At 36.7% G+C, this 16,277-nt stretch overlaps 1 protein-coding gene across 3 annotated transcripts in view; it reads right to left on the reverse strand.

Moving 5' to 3' along the window:
- The window catches only part of EFR3A (EFR3 homolog A), a 168,384-nt gene that overhangs the window by 106,535 nt on the left and 45,572 nt on the right, over positions 1-16,277 (reverse strand). For all 3 annotated transcript variants that reach the window (XM_069081054.1, XM_069081052.1, XM_069081053.1), the window contains 2 exons: positions 13,779-13,929; positions 3,263-3,384 (listed from right to left, as the gene is read on the reverse strand). In XM_069081054.1, coding sequence (XP_068937155.1) covers positions 3,263-3,384; positions 13,779-13,913 — 257 coding nt within the window. In that variant the 5' untranslated portion in view covers positions 13,914-13,929. The remainder of the gene's footprint in view (positions 1-3,262; positions 3,385-13,778; positions 13,930-16,277) is intronic.

A 16,277-nucleotide genomic window follows, 5' to 3' on the forward strand; every position in this document is an offset into this window, starting at 1 on the left:
TCATGGTCTCCTTCCTACCTGAACATTTACTTCTCAATTTCATTTGCTATATATCATCTTCATCCTACACAAAAACTATGAATCTCTCATTTTAAGACCTGGTTGTGGGTCCTTGTCTCTTTTTTTTCAATTTTTATTAATTTTGAACTTTAATACAAAAGGATCAAAAACATGTTCAAATCCTGTCTTACACACTTATTAGCTGTGTGATCCTGGACAAGCATGCTTAACCTCTGTTTGCCTCAGTTTCCTCAACTGTAAAATGAGGATAATAAGCTCCTGGCTTGCATGGTGGTTGTGGCAATATTTGTAAAGTGTTTAAATGAGGAAATATTTGTAAAGATACAGTGTCTATCAAATAATATGTGCTATATAAATGCTAGATATGATGACAATTAAGAGGATGATGATGAATATTATTATCTATCACTTGAGCTGGCGCTGGAGGGAGGAGAAAGATTTCAACAGGTCAATATGTAGAAAGACTACATTACAGGCATAGGGAATGGACTAGAGTAAATATAGAAAGGCTGGAAAGGCAGGATGCTTTAAGGAATACCTAGCATGCCAATTTTCACTAGATTGTAGAGCATATGAAAGAAAAACACAAAGTAAGACCGGTAAGGGATAAGTTTGTGAAAGCTCCTGAATAGCATAAGAGAAGAAACAAAGCAAGAATACTGAAAAGCTGGGGTGATGGAAATTTAACTGATGGGAAAATCAATAAAGATTCTGTGGAAGAGACAGCATTAGAGTATGTTTTTAGGGGATGGAAAGTATTTCAAAGGTGGAATGGGAAGAGGAAGATTTTTTCAGGTAAAGGGAACAGCATGAGTAAAAGTCCAGAAATGGGACAATGTGGAAAAGAATAGAGAGGGACAGTATGGATAAGTTGTTGTCCTTTGTGCTCAAAGAGGACCAAAAGAAAATTGATTATGTTGTGGTCAAGGTATGTGTCCAACTGTGACTGACGAAACCAATACAAGTTCATCAGGCTCTATTACAGGTCAAACACAAATAGTCCATGCGGATATTTGGAGTGGAGATGTCTCTAAATTTATGCATCTCACATTTCTCTTAAGTTACTTAAATTCTGCTTTGAGCACAGAGCACAGTGATGCAGGCATGTCATGCTGGACAGTTCTATGCCAAAGTCTATCATGTCTCACAATCGATACCAAAGTTCTTTAGCAAGACTTTAGAAAGTATGCTTATGACCTCTGTGAGAGCACTTGCCTTGTATGACTTCTCTGTAAAATAGTAAAGCAAGTGTACATTTGGCATTAGAACAACATGGCCAGTCCATTGCAGCTGTACCCTCTGCAGTAGAGTTTGAATGCTTGGCGGTTCAACTTGAGAAAGGACCTCAGTGTCCAGTATCTTATCTTACAAAATGATCTTCAGAATCTACCTAAGACCATTTAAATGGAAGCAATTCACTTTCCTGCATAGCAGTGGAAGACTGTCCAGGTTTCACAAGCATACAACAATGAAGTCAGCATAATGGCTCTATAGATCTTTAGTCTGGGAGGCAGCCTAACACCTCTTTTCTTCCACACCTTCCTTCAGAGCCTCCCAAACACTAAGCTAGCTCTGGCAATGTGTACATCAACTTCATCTACTATGTGTGTCCATAGAAAGTCTAATGCCAAGGTAAGTGAACTTTCCCAAAGCATTCACAATTTCTCCATTTGCTGTAACTGATAGCTCAATGTGTGGATAGTATGGTACTGGCTGGTGAAGAACCTCTGTTTTCTTGGTGTTATTAGTTCAAAATCAGTACAAGCAGCAGAGAATCGATTCATATTCTGTTGTATCTCTGCCTCAGAAGCTGTACTGAGTACACAATCATCTGAGAACAAAAAAATTGCACACCAACTCAAAGATCTACTTTAGTCTTGGCTAATAGCCTCTTCAAGTTAAATAGTTTACTATCATTGCAGTAGCTGACGTTAATGCTGTTTGTGTCTTCACTGAAGGCATCTGACAACATCACTGAAAAAATCCTGCTAAAAATTATGGGAGCAAAAACAAAGCCTTGTTTCACTCCACTGGTGACTGGGGAAGTGTGAGAGCAACACCTAATTATCAGAACCCATTCAAGCTTGCCATCATGAAAGTGATATGCAATAGTGATGAACTTCTCTGGGTAACCAAATTTTGCCATAATTTTCCACAAGTCCTCATGAACTGACAGTACCAAAGACCTTCATTAGATCAATAAATATTGTGTACAGATCCTTGTTCTGCTCCTGATAGTTTATCTGAAGTTATCAGGCAGCAAACACCATATCAACCGTTTCTTGGCCGTTTTCAAAGTCACAATAGTTCCCAGGTAGTTCAGAGGAAGACTCCTAGCCAGGTAGGTATTAATAAAATAAAATATATGGACCAGAAATTATTATTGAAAGGAAGATTAGCTTGAAAGTAAATAGTTCTCATTTTCCAGGTGAAGGATCACTCTATTAAAAAGGACCATGGAAAGAATCCTGCCAGCAATGACCAAGAGAGAGAATCACCTGTGATTGTCACAAGACAACCTATTTCCTTTTCCTTTACAGAGAAGGGCAATGGAGTCATTCTTGACCTCCTGGGGGATAACCAACTCTTCTCACATAGCCCAGAAAATTTCAGTCAGCTTTTGTAGGAGTGGACTAGCTGCCATGCAAATCTCAGAAGGAACAGAAATCAGCACCAGGTACTTTATCACACAAGAGAAACCTAATGGCATTCAAAACCTCTTCTTCAGTTGGAAGTTTGGCGAGAGAGGGATGGCTCACCTCCGCCACTTAGAAATTCTAGCTTCCTTGAAGGTTCAATCTTTTCTAATGATTTTTCCCCAATTCTAATGCATTATCCCCCCAATGTTAATGATTCCTGAAATTAAGAGAACACTGGTTTTGAAGCATTACTAACCATTCAGATTACTAAGAAATTCCCCTCCCCAAAACAAACCTCAAATAATACTTAGCTTATCATTTCTCTAAAGCACACATCTAATGCAAAATGGCATGACACTTGCCGATTGTTTTACCCAGCTCCTAGTTTGAGAACTCTTCTAAGTATATAGAATATGCCTAATTTTTGAATGGGTACTGAGTAAATATTTATTAAATACACTTAAGAAAGCTACCATTTTAGGGATAGATTATAGTTCTTCATAATTCCTTTAAAACTTGTTCTGCAACCAGAGCATGAATAAGAAATGAGCATTATCTTATATTATGTTCTATTAAAACTCTAACAGAGAAATGATACATACTCTTTCCGTATTTCTGGATCACTATGACAGGAGTGACACATGGCACTGAATCGAGAAACGAAAAAGTCATAACGTCTGTGATAAGAGGGTGTGTCTTCTTCAATATTTGCAAATTTGACAAACTACAAAAAATAACATGGCACCAATAAGTACTTTTGTTATTTCTTCAAAGGTTCAAAACAATTTGAAAAAATTTTTAATATTATTTCAATGTATAATTCTATAAGCATCAAAAGCATAAGAATAGAACAGAAAACAGTTCAACAGAATAAAAGATCCTTTTTAATATCAATAATGAAAATTTAAAGAACATTAAATACTAAATAGTAATATTGTTCATGTAAAATGCGTAAACTGTTTCCCAAGTAAAAAATTAGTGGTTTGTAATTTCTGTATGTTTCTACTCATAATGAAACAAATGACAGATTAGATATAAAAATGTTAGCTATTAATTATAATAACAATACCAATAACAAAATTAATAATAGCAATAATAATGAGAGGAAGAACAGTATAGAAGATAGAGATCTGGCCTCAGAAACAGAAAAACCTAGGATTAAATTCTACTTTTGACAGTGTCAAACACCCTGTGCAAAACCTTGAGCAAAACACTTAATTTCTTGGTATCTCAGGCATTTCTCTTAAGATTATAAAGGTGTAAAGAAGGTGTCTATCCACACTGGTAGAGGAAGACTCCTTGCCAGGTAGGTATTAATAAAATAAAAGATATGGACCAGAAATTATTATTACTGAAAGGAAGATTAGCTTGAAAGTAAAAGTTTAACAAATTTATATCACACTCTTCTCTAGTGACCTAAAGATAACTGTGCGTGTCTGTGTATGTGTGTATAAAAAGAGGTAAAGGAGTATGGGCACAGACCCCAAGATTTCTTAAGATGATCTTCCACATTCAATTAACATTTAGTTAACTAATGTACCATTCAATGCATCATCTCTTTTTTTTTTTGGGGGGGGGGGGCCCTAATAGGTGTGTCAAGGGTCTGAGGCCGATTTGAACTCAGGTCCTCCTGACTCCAGGGCCGGTGCTCTACTCACTGTGCCACCCAGCTGCCCCAATGCATCATTTCTTACAATATATTATGGTATCTCAAAGACCAGAACATTATTAACTTATTTATTTTAAAAAATAATTCATCCAACCACACTCTAAACCAATGAGTTATGGAAATCAGTTAAGAATTTACAGGCATTTTTGCATAGGGGAAAAACAATGAGAAACTAAAGTAAGCTTAACAACAAATTTAACAAAATTGTCCATGGCAATAGCAGTGTTTAGAAATATGCCATTCTTTGAAATCTATAATTTCAGAGAATTTGCTAGATATCACTCAAACATTTTAGAGGAAGAGTACTGAGATTATACTCATCAGAATATACCTTCTGAAAATATCAAGACTATTAATATTTTTAGCAAGAATGTTTAGCTATCAAACCTGTAAAGTGGTGTTGCTGTTTTGTTTTTTTTAGAAAGAGAAAGGAAAGAAAATTCATCTTAATTTATTCAAAGTTCTAAATAACGATGTGGGTTCCCAGAGATTCTGAAAGATGGATAATTTTTGGAAGTAATCAATGTTACCCTTGAGTGATCAAATGGAACAGATACTGTTCCAAAGAAATGTGAAGTACTTCTTTACTTTTGAGGAGCTAGAAAAAAATCTTCCATCTTCCAGTACGTTAGGGAACAATCTGTGATGCAATTTCTTACCCTGTGTCTCTATGTGATACTAAAAATATCTATGTCTATGTAATGGCTTAATTATCATACATTCCCTTAGGACAGATCTATAGAATTTAATTTTCGTTTAATCTAAACCACAAACTAGAGACTAAAATGAGAATAATTTTTGAACTATATACTTAACACAGTGGTTGTGAAGAAAAGTACAATAAATTTTCAAATGCTATAGGTGATTATAAGATGTAGAAAAGATAACAGCACCTATGCTCTTTCCCATCTGAGTTTACATTACAAAATAATTCCCATTCTGCTACTTACTACTTGTTTGACCTAGGACAATTAACTTAAATTTGATAGGCCTCAGTTTTTTTATCCTTAAAATGAGAGTTGGTTCCAAAGCAACTTCCATCTCTAAATTTATTAAAAGCAATACTGTACAATCATCAGCTGAGAATGACTTAGCTATTCTCAACAACACAATGATCTAGGATATTTTCAAAGAACCTAAGATGAAAAATGCTATCCATCTCCAGAGAAAGAACTGATGGAATCTGAATGCAGATTGAAGTATACTTTTTTTACTTTATTTTTCATGGAAGTTTCTGTTAGTCTCTGTTTTCTTTCACAGCATGACAAATAAAGAACTATATTTTGTATGTCTGCACATGTATAACCTATGCCAAACTGCTTGCCTTCTCAATATGAGAGGGGAGGAGAGTAAGGCAGAGAATTTGGAATTCAAAGTTTTAAGAAACAAATGTTAAAAATTGCTTTTATGTGTAACTGGTAAAAATATTAAAAAGAAAAATAAAATTAAACACATGATCCTATGAATAACTGTCATTTATACAGAATGTAAGGTTTGAAAAGCACTCAATATGCTATCTCATTTGATCTTCAAAACAACCCTGTAATGTAAATATTATTTAAGTATTACTAGCCCCACTATACAGATAAGGAAACTGAAGTTATTAAGTATCAGGGGTCAAATCTGAACCCAGATCTTCCTGAATCCATATCTAGTTCCCTTTCCACTATACCATGCTATCCCTCTTCAAATTGTCAACAGCAGTCAAGAAAACAGCAATAACAATTCTGCAAGAAAAAAGAACAATTTTCTATACTGTCTGAAAATTTCAATTTATTTCAATGCCTCTGCTTCAAAAGTGGTTGCAAAAAAGAATCTGTATCTATTAAAGGAATAAAGAATAATATGAGCATAACTTAAAAAAACACTAAAATTTATATTTTTTAATTCATTAATACCATTTATTGTTCAAAATATAAGAATTTGTCCCTCCCATTAAAATGGATCAGATTTCCAGTAAATATAAATAAAACATACCTAATATTCAGTTTTTATTACACAATTTATAAATTAAGCATAACTGAATTATTTTGATCCATGATTTCATGTGACTAATTGGAACATAAAATAAATTCCTTTTCTCAATTACACATTACTTTCCTTTTGCATATGAAAAAAAGCCGGCAAAAGTGAAATTTAAGTTCTTAAGACTACCCAAATTCCTTCATTTTGTCTTTCTTTTCCTACAGTCTAGCAAACAGAAGTCAATTGAATTGGTATACACTATTGTGGCCTGCTACAATCAGATGAAAATGTCAATCATTCTCTTGACACTTGGCACTGTCTGGTTTTCCCACGTGGAACATATCTTCAAAATTTTAATGGAGACAAAAAGGAAAGTAGAATATCCTTGACAATTTGTAAGGAGCTTCTAACTATGGGCCAGGCACCATGTAAGGCAGTAGAGATAAAAACATCAAACAATGAAACTTTCTAAGAAGTTTCACTCTCAAGAGAGACAACATGTACAAACATAGATATATACAGAATAAACACAAGACAGTCAGGGAAAGAAAGCATTAACAATTGAGAATATCAGGAAAGGCTTCATGTAGAAGGTGGTACTTGAGTTGTATCTTAAAGGAAAGGAGGGATTCTGTACAGCAGAGGTGTTAAGGGAGACCATGGTGGCAGACAGGGCAAAGGAATGAACACGAGAGATGGAGTGACAGGTGAGGAATTGCAAAAAGGTGACAGGAAGGTAATTAAATGCATAAGGAAGCTGGAAAGACAGACTGGAATCCCACCATAAAGACCTTTAAAAGCCAAGCAAGAATTTATTCTAGAGGGAAAAGGGAATCACTGGAATTTACCAAATAGGAAAATCACACAGATCTACATTTAAAGAAAATCTCTTTGCTATGTGAAGGATGGATTGGAGTAGGAAGAGGCTTGAAGCAGGGAGACCAATCAAGAAGCCAATGCTATAATACAAATGAAAGCAGAATAGGAGCTCAACTCAAGTGATGATTGTGTTAAGTAGAGAGAAGGTACTGATACAAGATTTGGAGACAGAAATGGCAAAACCTGGCAACTAAGGCATGAACTTAGGCAAAGAGAATAAAGAAATGAGGATAACATCTAGGTTTCATATCTGGGAAACTAGAAAAATGACAGTACATTCAACAAAAACAAAAAATAAAGTAGAAGAGTAGGTTTGGGGTTTCTTATACAAAGAAAAGTAAATTTAGAAGGATATATTATTTTAAGAGAAAAAGCAAAGCACAAATGAAATTGTATATTGAGAAATTATAAAGAATAGTCTTTTTTTTTTGGCCTTTTGGAGGGCAATTTGGGGTTAAAGTAACTTGCCCAAGGTTACACGGCTAGTATTTTTGTGTAGGTGTTCAGTGTCTCAGGTTGGAACCTAACTCGGGTCCTCCCGACTCAAGGGCCAGCGCTTTACTCAATATAAAGAATAGTCTTGACTCCAAACTAAAGATACAGGACACATCCCCTTATCTTTGCAAAGATTTAGGAGGAGTCCATAGGTAAGAAACACTGCACACAACATGAAATATTTTTAATGCACTGATTGTTTGATAACTTTTTTCTTATTCCTTTTAAAAAAAATCTTTGTTCAAAGAGATGGATCTTTGGGAGAGAGGGAGGAAAGAATACAGATGTAAATGTAAGCCACGTTTTTAAAAATACCAACCAAAATCTTTTCTTTTTTAAAAAGAGAAGGTTTGGGGCAGTTAGGTGGCACAGTCAATAGAGCACCAACCCTGGAGTCAGGAGAACCTGAGTTCAAATCTGACCTCAAACACCTGACACACTTATTAGCTGTGTGAAGTTGGGCAAGTCACTTGCCTTCCTCCTCCCTCAACCTCCCCCCCCCCCCAAAAAAAAAAAACAAAGAGAGAGAGAGAGAGAAAGAGAGAAGCATCCAGGACTAGTAGGACAGTACCACCTTACTCTACTCTGGTCAGACTTCATCTAGGAGATTCTGGTCAGTTCTGGACACTACATTTTAGGTAAAACAGTGGTAAGTCAGGGAGTAACCAGAAAAGGGCAAGAATATGGTAAAAGGCCTTAGAATCATATCATATGGTTAGATGAATGAACTAGAAATGTTTAACCTGGAAAAGAGAAGAATATAAATGGATTAATAACTCTTTTAAGTATATGAATGAATATAAGGTGAAAGATAGATTAGACATATTTGGCACCAGAGAGCAAATCTAGGAGCAATGAATAGAAATTAGAGAGATTCAATTTTGATGTAAGAAAGTTTCCTAACAATTAAAGGTACACAAAAAAAGTGAACTTTCATTAAAATTTTTTTAAAGCAAATACATTTTCAAGGATTATCAAAAAGAGGATTCTTTTCAGGTCTGACTTGTACTATATGACCATTAGTTTCCTTCCAATTCTGAAAATCTGTGAAGAACTCTGTATTCACTGCCCCTACTTCCTCACCACTCAATTACATTTTTAAATGCTCTGCAAACTATCTTCTAAAACACACACTTAATCTCAAAGTCCTCTTTCTGGGGGTAACCAATGATCTTTTAACTGCTAAATCTTTTAATTTATTTTCATAAGTATTTATTTTTCTTTACTTTTCATGACCCCATCACTAAATAAACATATTTTTAAACCTTCACAACAAATAGACATAGGTCAAGAAAAAAAAAATTTGAACATTGTATCCAAAAGTGTAAGCCTCATTCTGGATTTTAAATTCTTCACTTCTCTGGAAGTGGGTGAGATGATTCACTTTCAGTTTTCCGGACTCAAGGTCATCTGTCACATTTAATCAGAATTCTAAATTCTTTAAAAGTTCTTTTTCAGTTCATTCTCATTATACAGAATGTTCCCCTGAACTGTTAAATCTGAAGGCTTCATTGTCTTCAACTTCTCCTCTCTGCAGCTATTAAATTATCAATCACTCCCTTCTTGTGAATACTCTTCACCCATGTCTTTGAAGACACTGTTCTTTCTTCCATGAGCCAATGAGCACTTATTAAATACCTACTACCGTGTTTCCCCGATAATAAGACACTGTCTTATTATCTTTTTGGACAGAAAAACACCAGAGGGCTTATTTTCAGGGAAGGGCTTATTTTAATGAACATTGACAGCAATTTTAATAAACAGGTAAATGTGAACAAAAAAACGTACCTTTATTCAATAAGCAAATCACTGGGGAAGAACAGGATGACGCACTCACTGCTGCAGCTCTGATTGGATGCAGCTCAGAGCGCAGCATGCGTTTCAGGAAGGGGGGGGACGGTGTATACAAAGGGTGCCATAATGTAGCGTGTAGCGCAGGGGATCACCTTCACTACAGTAGCAATCTCAATAGGGCTTATTTTCGGGGGAGGGCTTATTTTAGAGGAATTTTACACAGTAAGGGGAGGGCTTATTTTCGGGATAGGTCTTATTATCGGGGAAACACGGTATTTGCCAGGCACTGTTAAGCACTGGAGATATAAAGAAAGACAAAAAAGTCTGTGCCCTCCAGGAGTTCACATTTTAACCAGGGAGAGAACATAGAAACAACTGTGTAAGAATATGCTATGTATAGAATAAATAGGAAGTAAGCAACAAAGGGAAGGCCCTAGAATTAAAGGGATTCTGGTAGAAGGTGGAATTTTAAATGGGACTTGAAGGAAGTCAGGAAAGTCAGGAAGCAGAGATGAGGAAGAGTGTTGTAGGTATGGAGAAGTACCAAAGAAAAGGCCCATAACAGAGAGATGGAGTATTTAGTTCAGGGAATAGCAAGGAGGCCAGTGTTTACTGGATCAAAGAGTATGTGGAGGGTGAGGAATCATTACTAAGGACTTTGAGTGCCAAACAGAGGATATTTGTATCTTGGAGGTAATAAGAAGTCACTGGAATATATTGAGAAGAGAAGGGGGTGAAAAAAGGGTAACATCCTCTGGCAACTGAATCAATGATTAACTAGAGAGGGAGACAAGAAAGTCATGAAAAACGAAGTCAACAGCTTGCTAAAGGAGACCCAAAAAAATACTGAAGAAAATAACACCTTAAAAAACAGACTAACCCAAATGGCAAAAGAGGTCTACAAAGTCAATGAGGAGAAGGAGGCCTTAAAAAGCAGAGCCAGCAAAACGGAAAAGGAGATCCAAAACCTCACTAAAGAAAATAATTCCTTAAAAATTATAATGAGCAAATGGAAGCTAATGACTTCAGGAGAAATCAAGGAATTATCAAACAATAGAAGACAATGTGAAATATCTCATTGGAAAAACCACTGACCTGGGGCGGCCAGGTAGCACAGTGAGTAAGAGCACCAGCCCCAGAGTCAGGATGACCTGGGATCGAATCCAGGGCTCAGACACTTAGCACCACACCCAGAAATAACTGGCCTTGTAACCTCGAGCAAGTTACTTAACCCCAATTGCTTTAAAAAAAAAAAAAAGGAAAACCACTGAGCTAGAAAATAGATCCAGGAGAGATCATTTAAAAATTATTGGACAACCTAAAAGTCATGATCAAAAAAAAGAGCCTAGACATAATCTTTCAAGAAACTGTCAAAGAAAACTGCCTTGATATTCTAAAACCAGAGGGCAAAATGGAAATATAAAAAATCCACCTGACATATGGTCATCAAATAGAAAAGTGGAGGAAAAACTGGGAAGAGAAATGAGAACGATGCAAGAAAATTAAGAAATGAGAGTCAACAGCCTGAGGAAAATAACACTTTAAAAAATAGACTAACTCAAATGGCAAAAGAGGCTCAAAAAGGCAATGAGGAGAAGAATGCCTTAAAAAGCCAAATTTGCCAGATGGAAAAAGAATCTCAAAAGCTCAATGAGGAGAATCATTGCTTCAGAATTAGATTGGAGCAAATGGAAGCTAATGACTTTATGAGAAACCAAGATGCTGTTAAACAGATCCAAACAAATGAAAGAATAGAAGGCAATGTGAAATATCTCATGGGAAAAACCACTGACCTGGAAAATAGATCCAGGAGAGATAATTTAAAAATTATTGGACTACCTGAAAGCCATGATCAAAGTAAAGACCTAGAAATCATCCTCCAGGAAGTTCTCAAAGAAAACTGCCCTAATGTTTGAGAACCAGAGGGCAAAATAGAGGCTGAAAGAATCCACCGATCACCTCCTGAAAAAGATCCCAAAAAGAAAACACCTAGGAATATTATATCCGGGTTCCGGAATTCTCAGATTAAGGAGAGAATATTACAAGCAGCCAGGACGAAACAATTTGAATATTGTGGAAACACAATCAGGATAACCCAGGATCTGGCAGCTTCTACACTGAGGGATCGAAGGGCTTGGAATACGATATTCCAGAGGTCAAAGGAGCTAGGATTAAAACCAAGAGTCACCTACCCAGCAAAACTGAGTATCATGTTTCAGGGGAAAATATGGTCATTCAGTGGAATAGATGACTTTCAAGCATTCTTGCTGAAAAAACCAGAGTTGAATAGAAAATGTGACATTCAGATACAAGAAGCAAGAGAGGCCTGAGAAGGTAAATAGGGAAAAGAAATTATAAGGAACTTATCAAAGTTGAACTATAAACATTCCTACATGGAAAAACAATAATTGTAACTGATGAAACTTTTCTCAGTACTTGAAGGGAATAGAAATATATATGTGTCTATATATGAAGGTATATGGGCATATGAATACATATGTGAATGTGTATATATGTTTACAGGTATACATAGATTGAGGGCACAGGACCAATTTAATAGGAAGGGATGATACTTAAAAGGTGAAATTAAGAGGTGAGAGAGGAATATAATGAGAGGAGATGGAGAGAGACAGAATGGGGTAAACTATCTCATATAGAAGAGGCAAAGGAAAATGATTACAATGGAGGGGAAGAATAGCAAGGCAAAAGGGAATGGGTCAACCTTATTCCCATTGAATTTGGCTTGAGGAGGGAATGAAATACACACTAAATAGGGTATCTCACCCTCCAGGAGAGTAGGGGGGGACGGGGATGAGAAGGGCAATGATGGAAGGGAGGGCAAGCTGGGGGGGAATGAAGTTGGGAGCACCCATTTTTGAAAAGGGAGTGGATCAAAGTAGAGAAAAGAACAAGTGGGAGATGGGATAGGAGGGAGGGAAATATAGTCAGTCTTTTACAATATATCTACTATGTTATTGTTTTACATTAGCTACACATGTACAACCTATACTGAACTGCTTATCTTCCCAGTAACGGTGGGTGACAAGGGAGAAAGGGAATGAATCTGGAATTCAAAGTTTTAAAATCAAATATTCAAATAAATAAATAAATGCTATTATTAATACTATTTTACTTGTAATTGGGAAATAAGACATACAGGCACTGGGGCATAGAGATCCACCATGCCCTACTGGAAAAGTCGAAAAGGGTATGGGAGAAAATATGGGAGAGAGCAGATTGGAGGAGGGGATATCCTATGGGACTACCATTTTGGGGCAGTGGGTAGGGGAAAAAAGGGGAGAAAATTTGTAACTCAAAATCTGGCAGAAATGAATGATGTAAATCAGAAGTTAATAAAGCATTTGAAAAAAAAAAAGAAATTAGGCAGAGAACAGCCCAACAAGAGATGAGAGCTTCCCTTCTACAGTTAAAAACAGAAGCAAAGCCCACACCACCTTTTCTCACTATTTCCCTCTGGAGGCTGATGCAGCAAGTAATGGGAGTTGTTCCAGCCCATATCAACTTCCCTTGTTTTGATTTTGCCACATGTCTGAAAGACATATCCTTCTCACCGCTGTGTCTCAGCATCCTTTGCTGCTATTTTGGCACAGGTTAGTCAGAGCCTCATACATGAAGTCATTCCTGATTCTCCCAAGTATAAATTTTCCTTCTTCAAATTACCTTGTCCATTGTACTTGGCTCTATATATACATCTCTGATTATAAATAATAAAATTTAAATTCTTTGAAAGCTGGAGCTATTTCACTTTAGTCTTTGGATCCTTAGTGACATGCTTAGTTTTTTCAACACAATGCCTACTAAATGTTTATTTGTAGATTTTTTTCTAATTAAAATTGGGTTGTCTCATACCTATATGAAGATATAGGGTTCCAGCTTTGATACCTTTAATTCCATGTATACATTATTACCCACAGGTAAAGGGAGATGATGAATATGAAATCAGAACTGAGCTAATAGAGCAGGTCATACAGAGAAGTAAAAAAAAGAACGATGGCGCATGTGTAGACTGAAAGTTGTAGACAAAGCCAAACAGAAATAGATAATCATGAGAAAGGAAAAAAAATGGCAGATATAAAGGTAAGCTTAACATGTTCAGTCCCCTAATTCTGAGACTTCAGTAATAGGAAACAGACACAGCTAATGAGAAATAAAATTAAAGAACTGTCAATTTTTATATTCCTTTTTAGCATTTTATTTTAACTGTGTCTCAATATTTTAGGTGATATATTAGAAGGAGATGACACCCCAGAACGTAAACAACCTTATAATCAGTGTAACATATTGGCTTTACTCACAGAATTAGTTCCAAGAACTTGTAGTTTTGGTTCCCCTGACTCCAGCAGTTTTGCTACCATATGCAGAAAGCTTTCTACAAATGGCTTGATGCTTTGAGAATGGCAAGCCATTAGCAACTGGTCCAATGCCTCCATAGCAATTAAAACATACCTAAGTATAAAGGAAAAGGGAACATAACAATATATATCCAGTTAAATCTCATAAAAGAGCTTACCAAGCATAGCATTAAAATAATTTTTTTTAAAAAGGTAAACAAGAGAAAGGCACAATTCACAATTTAAGTTAACAGATAAACATAACTTGGGTCTCTCAATGAGGACTAAAGGTTATTAAAGAGAGCATGAGCTAAACCTCACACTGTAGCTAAGAGATTTCTGAAAGGTTATTATACATTTTACTCCTAACTCCACTTACCAGCAGCCTTTACAATCTGAAGATACCTCTGTCCTGAGGTCCACTCTTCTGATTTTGGTAAGCACCTATTTCCAACAACCATTACACGAATGGACCAGGTTATGTTCCCATCACTTCTATAACCACTTATTCCCCTGATTTTTCCACTCCCTTACCAGCATCCGTAGCGCCCACTCTGCCTTTCTGGCTCCCCTTTATAAGTTGTTTTCTCTCATCTGCATATAAGTTCCTTGAAAGTAGAAACTATCTTTCTTGCATATATTCACATCCCTAAGTGTTTTGCCCAGTGTGTGTAATGGGAATGTAAATTTGAAGATCTTGCCTGCCCCTAGGCTAAAGTGCACCTGGAACCTGGGGTGGGAGACTTGTTTTTCAGTAGATACTTCTTGATTGGCCAGTGAGTCAATAAGGTTGTTACATTCTCTGAGCCAGGAGAAGGCTATATAAGCCCTGATGTGTAGCTTTGTTTTGGGGGCTCACTTAGAGAAGTGTTCTGTGATTTGATCAGATGAAACTCTGGAAAGCCGTTGTCCAGAGCCCCCCGGGCTTTGAAATCCAGATGTTGTTTGGTATGGATGTAATGGTTGGACAGTTTGGAAATCTGTCTACTTGATCTGTTTCTGTCTTGATAATTCTGCCTGTATACTTTGAAGTTCAGGGTGCTGACCTTTTTCCCCTGAATGAGGTAAACGATATGTTTGACTGATTAAAGTGAGCTTGTTAACCCATTTTGAGTTGCTTTCCTTTGTCAAAGCAGATCCAAGAACCTGTGTTGGCAGCAAACCCTGAGGACCCTTGGGGTGCCTGCTGCTACAGTGTGGCACAAAGTAAGTGCTTAATAAATATCCTATCTGCAGAAGGTAATGTTTAAACTGATTTTTTATTGTAAGGGATGAGAGAAGGTAGAAGAGAGAAGGAAGAACATAACAACCATTGGGGAAAACAAGTGAAGGACAATGAAGGGTCATGAATGAGCAAAAATAAGCAGATTAGTAGGTCTGAACCCTGAGTATTTGGAGGGAATAATATGTAAGAAAATGAAAAAGGAACAGACAAAGTTGTAAAGGATGTAAATACCAGTTATTTATTAGAGATAACAAGGAGAGGCTGGAGTTTAATGAATAGATAATTAATGCGTGGAAGGAAATGGAACAGTAAGTCCTTGTAGCAGCAAGCACCCTAGCATACCCAGGGTGGCTGCCAACACAGGTTCTTAGATCTGCTTTTCTAAAAGAAAGCAAATCAAAATGCATTAACAATCTTGCTTTAATCAAACATATGTCATTTACTAGTTCAAGGGGAAAAGGTCAGCACCTGAACTTCAGAGAATACAAACAAGTTACAAGCAGAAGTTAGAAGCAGACAGAATAACATATAAGCAGACAGGCTTCCAACTGTCTGACCATTACATCCATACCTAGTCAGTTACCAGGGAGGGAGGCACCAACATCTGGGTTTTCAAAGCCGGAGGGCTCAACAGCTGTCCAGAGTCTCATCTGGTCAAATTATACAACTCTTCTCAAAGTGAGCCCCAAAGCAAAACCTCACATCAGGGTATATATAGCCTTCTCCTGGGTCAGAGAATGTCACAGATCTCTTGACCCACTGCCCAATCACAAAGCAACAACATGTGGGCATTCTTGAAAAACAAGCCTCCCGCCACAGGATACATGTGACTACATTCAGCCCCTATTAGGGGGTAGAGTATATTTTTAAATCAAGGAAGGTTCTGAGTCACTCCTATCAAAGGGCATTGGGGCAGGGAAGATCTTCAGATTCCCATTCCCATAACAGTTCTATATTTTAGGAAAAACACTGTCAGTGAGTGGAGGATGGATTAATGTGGAGAGACTTGAGGCAAGGAAACCAATCAGGAGGCTAATGTAAATAGTCCATGAGATAGGTATAAAAGGGGTTAAAATGAAGTGAGGTCTGTGTGACAGGAAAACAGGGGACATATACAAGAGATGCTACAGAGGGAGAAACTACCGGATGCAGCAACTAGATAAACATATGGAGTTAGTGAAAATGAGGAATCAAGTTCTATATACCACAATATCCCTAGGCATCATTCTTTGTGAGAT

Source organism: Petaurus breviceps, unplaced genomic scaffold (assembly GCF_028583685.1).
Source record: "Petaurus breviceps papuanus isolate PSGF00001 unplaced genomic scaffold, PetGlider_PUasm1.0 98, whole genome shotgun sequence".
Lineage (NCBI taxonomy): Eukaryota > Metazoa > Chordata > Mammalia > Diprotodontia > Petauridae > Petaurus > Petaurus breviceps.